The sequence below is a fragment of the Vitis vinifera genome, chromosome 4 (assembly GCF_030704535.1).
Source record: "Vitis vinifera cultivar Pinot Noir 40024 chromosome 4, ASM3070453v1".
In the NCBI taxonomy this organism is placed as follows: Eukaryota; Viridiplantae; Streptophyta; class Magnoliopsida; order Vitales; family Vitaceae; genus Vitis; species Vitis vinifera.
In genome coordinates, this window is record NC_081808.1 from 1,789,391 (window position 1) to 1,796,389 (window position 6,999).

General features: G+C 36.1%; 2 protein-coding genes across 3 annotated transcripts in view; one reads left to right on the plus strand and one right to left on the minus strand.

Annotated features, from left to right (window-relative positions):
- LOC100254311 (endoribonuclease Dicer homolog 3a) overlaps positions 1-567 on the plus strand; it is a 28,622-nt gene extending 28,055 nt beyond the window's left edge. For both annotated transcript variants that reach the window (XM_010650099.3, XM_010650098.3), the window contains exon 25: positions 180-567. In XM_010650099.3, coding sequence (XP_010648401.1) covers positions 180-384 — 205 coding nt within the window. In that variant the 3' untranslated portion in view covers positions 385-567. The remainder of the gene's footprint in view (positions 1-179) is intronic.
- Positions 452-5,375, minus strand: LOC100262753 (uncharacterized). The gene is made up of 10 exons (XM_059736156.1): positions 4,712-5,375; positions 3,968-4,060; positions 3,504-3,605; positions 3,103-3,368; positions 2,771-2,902; positions 2,411-2,533; positions 1,746-1,874; positions 1,298-1,515; positions 1,015-1,168; positions 452-940 (listed from the first exon to the last, which is right to left on the minus strand). The coding sequence occupies exons 1-10, from the start codon at positions 4,914-4,916 to the stop codon at positions 722-724; spliced, it is 1,641 nt and encodes a 546-aa protein (XP_059592139.1). The 5' UTR covers positions 4,917-5,375; the 3' UTR covers positions 452-721.
- Positions 5,376-6,999: the final 1,624 nt, after the last annotated feature.

Below are 6,999 nucleotides of genomic sequence, written 5' to 3' on the forward strand. Positions count from 1 at the left end.
CAATCAAACAAGTTGTAGCCTTATTCACTCTTTCTTATTTACGTCTAATATTTCGAACTTCTTGGTTTGATTCTAACAGCCGAAAATGAAAAAAAAATTAAAACAAAACAAAACAACAGGGTACCAATCTAAAATTTATTTTTGAACTTTGGCTTAACCCTACGGCCTTCTTCATGCAGATTCCCGATTATATTTGGTGAAGGCTCTGAAAGAAGGGAAGGCTTTAACAGTTTCATATCCAGCATCTCCTTGCATATACCCAATTGCGGTGTCATGGAATGCCGGGGTGATCATAGAGCAGACAAGAAGAGTTCACTCGACTCTGCAGCCCTTGTCATGCTTCATGAGCTTCAACGACGGGGGAAGCTCATCATCCATGATTAATAAGTCATAACTATTCTTTAATCTTCTCTAACTAGAACAAACATGAAAATATCAAAAGAATAAGCCGACTACTAAAGTAGGATGGTCACAAGCTTATCATGTCAACATGAGGATGGAGCCATCTTAGTTTCCCTGTATGTACACATTGTGTCAGTGAAAGCCTGTGCAATTTTCAAGTTTTCATTCATTTGCTATAGGATTATACACACACTGAAAGCAACAGGTATAGCTGCTATATAACAAACACACAAAGTAGGAAACTTTTCCAATCTTCCTAGAAATATTGACTCAATATTCGTGTCTTTCACAACTGGGATCTCTCGATAATTACAGAATCTTACGCTCTAATCACCAGTTCATATACATTACTATTGTTGTCACCACTCACCCGTTTCAACATTTCAAAACTCTTACGACTGCCTAAGAAATCGATGCGTTTGAAAATTGCATAACCTCTCTCCCCTGTCTCCTTGCTCGAATACACTGATCGGAGTCTGTCAGCATGCCTCGAGTCAGTATGAATGGCAGCTTCTATTTCATGAAGCGTCATGTTCTCCTGCAAGGAAGCAAAACACACCTCAATGAGTTGATGTGACCGCTCGGTTTGATGGAAAAAACAATTGTACATACCTGATAAAATGCATAGATATGGTCCAACACCTGCAGACAGGTAAAACCTTTACTGCTGAAAAACGTTCTTGAAGAAGGACCCATCTCAGCAAATCTGTCGACGGGGAGCAGTATAGTAAGGAAGTGGCCTTTGAATATTAGCTCAGCTTTCTCGCTGCAGAAAGAAGCCACACAATGAGCAAAATTCATTCAGACCACGGAGATGATGAATTTGAAGTTCCATTATTTAGTGCCAAAGACAAAGACCATTAAGTGCAGTTTTTTAGGGGAATTGTTCACTAACCTTTCTGTAAGTAGCCGGGAGAAGTTTGCAAAAGAGGCTTCTGACTCTTTGCCATCTCCTTTGGCATCAAAGAACACAGATGTTTGGTGTTCGCTAACATCTCCTACACTGGATGATTCTGTGTAAATAGAAGCAGTTGAGGTTGGCTCAGATATTGACCAGCAGATTGAATCGAGAAGGCTGCTTGGGTTTATTGGACGAATTGGGGTTTGACATGTCTGTAAGAACAGAATTCATGAACAAATTTGCTACAATTCAAACCTACATGAATAGTCAATTCATTAATGTATCCATATGTATGCATAAGACTAAGAGCCTTTGGAAATTGCATTTTCTGGGTAATTTGTACGATGTTTCTGAATTTGAAATAATCTAAACATCTTTACCTGCAATTCAAACAACCCAGATTAAGAAGATACATACACAAGGAAGAGGTGCAAATTGTTACCTGCATATACCGAGCACGGCGGTTTCTAACCCCTGCTTTCGCTAAACTCACAATCTCTTGCCTTTCTTCGTGGCTTGCTTTCTTTCTAGGACAGGGAGTGTCTTGAGGACCATTTTCCCTGTTCATTTCCTGAAAAATAAGTAACTGGATAAAATCAATATCAATGATATCTATATCTACCAAATAAAAAGAATTAACTGGGAGAAGAGAATGCGGCCAGTAGAATTTCAAAAAAAGCAGTGCTTAGAGAATGCTAGAAGCCTTCAACAGGCAGTGAAGCAGGCTTGCAACCAAAGTTAGGGAGTTTTTGAAGCAGGAGCTGGTTAATAATGATGGATGGCCTGGAACAGTAAGATTTCAAGTATTAAGATATTAGAGTTTGAGTTTTTATTTCCTGATTTTGAAGTTCATATGTCCTGTCCTCAATTATAGAAATGTAAGATTAGAAAGGTTAACCCCATTATCATGGATTTACGTTTGGCTTCATTAACTTATGCATGAAAGAACTTCTAGAACTAGTAGCATTTATAGTCTACATCTTCATTTGATCAACTTATGATCCTTCAGAAGTGTGAGGTTTCAAACAGATTTTGCTAATAGCCATAGGCCTAGTGTCCCTCTATAATAATGTTAGGACAGTTAGAAAGCTAAAGATCAGATGATACCTCCAATTCAATTCCGTTTTGAACATTTTCAAGCACCATTCCAACCTGCCTAGCCAAATCAGCAGACATGTGAACAAGCCTTTGTGCATATCTCTCCTTTGCCGTTTTCAGAATCCACAGTGGCTGAGACACACCGTACATCAAATGAATTCCATGGTGACGGTAATTTAAAAAAGAAAATACACTCTACAAGCTCAATTACATGCATGAATGATTTTCATGTGGCACGTCATGCCATCATTACGGGCTATCCAAAATATATACAGCCAGCCCTGACTGGCCAAAACCCGATCTTCATGGATCTAGAGAATACAAAATGGTCACTAATAAGAAATAAAAACAAAGTGTGGGAGCACTTACCGTAACAAGATTGTTGGAATGCCCAAGATATCTTTGTATAGAAGGCCCTTCACACACAACATAATTCGCATTGCAACCAACAAACCATTGGTCTACAAGCATGGCACCTCCTCTTGCAGCAGCCTCAACAACCTAACACATGTGTAAACCACAATGTCTCAGAGGGTTGTCCAAGCACCAATTTGGATATTACGGATGCTATTTCAGCTCAAATAAGGAGTAGCCAACTCTCACTAGCCTTAACATTACCATGAACATGTGAAACTTACACAAATAAGGAAACATGTTTCCAGTGAACCAAAATTACAGAGGATAACCAGATATTTCTCTACCTTATTCCGCAGCTCAGCTGAGATATCTGAATCAATGAACATTGAGTGACCAGATAGTGTTGAGTCCACACTTCTTTTAGACTCTCTCCCAGAGAACCACAAATGTGGGTCCTCGGTCATGACAGATTGCTTGGCATTTTCAAACATACCAGCAGGAAGGCAAGAATTTTCAGCACCAGAAAAACCAATGAGGCGATTCAATTCATCCATGCGTACACCATTTTCTCCCACATTCTTAACATAATAAAGGGATTCGCTCAATCTGACTGAAACAGGGAAGCAGTTGAGTCTCAGTGTAAAATGTTGTTGCACCAAATCCATGTAAGAAAAGACCCACTTCCCATAAGCAACTAAATTTATCATAACTAATCAGTACCAAACAAAGTGTAGTCAACTCTTACCGTTCCTTCGAACGCTATCTACAAACCATCCAAGTGTAACAACAAAAAGACCATTTTTTGATCCATGCTTCAGAGCATGGTCTAACTTGCGTCCACCAAAGCTGTAAAAAGTGTTAAAGAGTCCAAACGATAATGTTTCAAAGCACAACATGAAATCATAGAAAACAACCTATAAGAGGTACGCCCATGGAATGATATTAGGTGATGATATGATGAGAAGCATCCACAGAACTAGACCGGGAATTCATCAAGTCCAACAAACAAATTAGATGATACAATCAACTCAGGATGCCTTTTCCTGTTACTACCCCAACCAAAAATGATCATCTAAATGTCTTACCAGACCTCCAAACTAATATCCACATGTTCTAAACAGGGAGAAGGAAGAGCATCTTCCATCTAAAATGTTAAATTATCACAAACATGACAACATCAATGCAATTCCAACATCAAGTTAAAGGATATTTGGACCACCAGATGGGTGCATTGAGGATGCAAATTAGGACTGTATTGGCCACCTAATCGCTCGGCGGCGTCCATCACTTGTTTCCTTGCTTCTGTTTCACCAAAAAACACAAACATGATTCAGTACTTGAATAATAATGACAAAAACAATCCATCCATTGCTCGATGGGGAAACCGACAATCATCTGCACCCAGCAGACTATGTAGTGAAAACTTGTAAGTATTCTGCATAACAGAAAATAACGAGGTAGAACACAAGAAGCAATCCCTTTAACACTGTCGCCTAAAGATCCAAGATCCCTCAACCTTATTTGAATTCTTTTTCTCCATTAAAGTTTTTCTCATGCCTCTCCAAGGAAAACAGTAGAAAATGAAATTAAATTGTTAGCAAATGGGTCCACATGTTATCGGTGCATTCAAATAAGCAGTACTATCATGCTTCTGTAATAATGATTAACACCCATCTGAAAAGAAAAGAACTTGCTTGGAATTATTCATGGTAATAATGAAAAAAGAAGAAGAAAGAAGAAGAAAATCCATTTTCACAGCTTTTGTTCAAGTATCTGAAGATTCTCACCATTGCCTTCTTTATTGGCAGGCCAAGTAAAAGCAGAAAAGCAAATACGAAAAAAACACAAAAAACAGAAAACAAAAAAACAAAACAAAAGCGACTCCATGAAAGATCAAAACTAAAACCTTGAAAACAAAAGCTAACAATTAGAAAACATTACTGATTTTCCCACCTTTGGAGAGACCTGTGACGCATATCACGAGCCCAGAAAAAGGGCCATTGGATCGACCCACAGACGATGAAGCCGGAGACATTGGCTCAAATGTCTTGAGACCTCTCATCGGCGGCAATGAAGACGAAATCCCCACCAAGAGCCTTGAACACCCTTTGCTACTTATCACCTCCACTGTCCCTGCTCCACCGCCACCGCCGCCCATAACTGTAATGAAGTACCTCAACTAGTCCAAGCAAAACGAACGATGCAACAGTGGAGGAAACCACATCACGGAGCGAGAAATTCGGGAGCAAAAGTGTTTTTCAAAACCGAGTCCACGGATTTCAAACCCAGAACCGAAACGACGTCGTTCCGCCCTGAACGGAAAAACATGCGAATTCGAATCTCGCCGGAATCAATCGGAGAAAAAACGAAACGAAAAATGAAAAGCACTGAGAAAAGGAATTGTTTTTCGTGGACTTTGGAAGGATTCGGAGTGGAAAAATTGAAACAAGAATTTGCGAATTTTGAAAGATCTCTGACAAAGGCCGTGAATTTTTTTGAACTTCGGGCTCTGAAAGTGAATTCCACTTTCTTTCCTTCTTTTTTTCTTTTTTTTCCTTTTCCTTTTTTTTCTGTTTGGTTCAAAAGAAAAAGCGGGTCGTACCCATACTTACAGGTACTGTACAGCACGGGAATTTTTCTCTTTTTCCCTTTTTCTTTTTTTTATATTAAACCTATGAATTTACGAAAACAGGCATGGCGTAGTGAGGAATTGCGATTGTGCCACTGGGTCCACCTTTCTGAGTTTGTGATGCGAACACGGTCCGTGTGGGCCGGCCACACATGGACATGGTTTCGCTTTCCCGTGAACTCACTCAACTGTCACGCACCAGTCCTCCTTATCGTGCCCCTCAAGATCATCTATAGGATGTATTTAATCTAATCACTCTTAAGCCTAATGTAATTACCGATCAACCCCGTGTTGAGACCTGTGGATCGATGCATCATCTCGTTCTTTTCACTAATTTTTTTTTTCAAGATTTAAAGGATGTTTGTTTTTTTAATAATTTGTTTTCAAATTTTAAATGTTTGTTTTTTGTTTTTTATTTAACTTATTATTTATTTTTAAATATTTTTCATTGAATATAAAAAATTAAAATACTTGATTATTTTTTAATAAATAAAGTAGAATTTTTAAACCAATCAAAAAATCTCAACCCCCTTATTATCATAATGAATCTTCACGTCTTTATCACCTTCCTCTACTATTAGTTTACCTTTTTCTCTTCTCCCGAAACTTCAACTTCAACAACTTCTAAAATAATTTTCATTATTTTAAATTTTTTAAAAATATGTTAAATTATATTTTTCAAATAAGAATTAATTTTAAAATTTTTAACATATAAAAAAACAAATAATTTAACATGTAATAGAGATAAAAACATTAAAAAAACAAAACCACTTCATAGTTAATGCTTTTAAGCATTATTTAGTTTGAAGTTAAATTAAGTTCTATTTAATTGAAAAAAAACAATGCTAATTCGAATATTCTTCATAGTCATCTAAACTTCCGTCCATATATTTTTAATTTATCAACTCTTTTTCATTCATTTTCACTTTGCTTTTCTTATTCATTTCAATTTCAATTGTCAATACTTTGTTATTATCATGTTGTTACTTCATTACGATATCATATACTTCTTTCAATCGGTAATGTATGTTTTAAAAAATAAATAAGTGATATTAAAATATGTATAGTCTAATATTTTTATCCGAGTCTAAATATTCTTTAAAAATTGCATATGCCCTTCAAAAGTCATGATTAAAAAACATTTCAATAAAAATGAGATACAAGAAAATTAGTTAATAGTAGGAGTAAAAGAAATAAGCACAATCAGTGAAATTTCAAGTATGTAAGATAGTGTTTTTTAAAAAACAATTTAAGGTATATTTAACAATGATTTTAGAAAATGTTTATAATATTTAGTTTTAGTCTTTAAAGTATTTTTTTAAAATAAAAAATAAAAATACAAAAAGTTTCCATTGATTACAAACTCAAACAAACAATAGAACTAAAATGGAAAAAAGGAATAGGAGTTCTAAACCATGTTTTTTAATGACATAATTTTATCAAAAGATAAAAAAGTACGATAAAGATGAGTCCCTATATAAAAGATCTAATATTTCATAAAATTCACTATTTTATAGTTTGTTCTTTCTTTGATGGAACCCCTAAAAAAGATATTCATTAGCAATGGGATCGGGGGGAATTGATGTTTGATTTTTATTTTTTTTCAATATCC

Excerpts from the sequence above, each read along its gene's own strand:
- LOC100262753 (XM_059736156.1), bottom strand. The coding sequence starts at position 4,916 with ATGGGCGGCGGTGGCGGTGGAGCAGGGACAGTGGAGGTGATAAGTAGC. Across the intron at positions 3,369-3,503 it reads AGATAGCGTTCGAAGGAACG|TCAGATTGAGCGAATCCCTT; the intron begins GTAAGAGTTGAC and ends TCCCTGTTTCAG. Across the intron at positions 2,534-2,770 it reads ATTCCAACAATCTTGTTACG|CCACTGTGGATTCTGAAAAC; the intron begins GTAAGTGCTCCC and ends GGTGTGTCTCAG.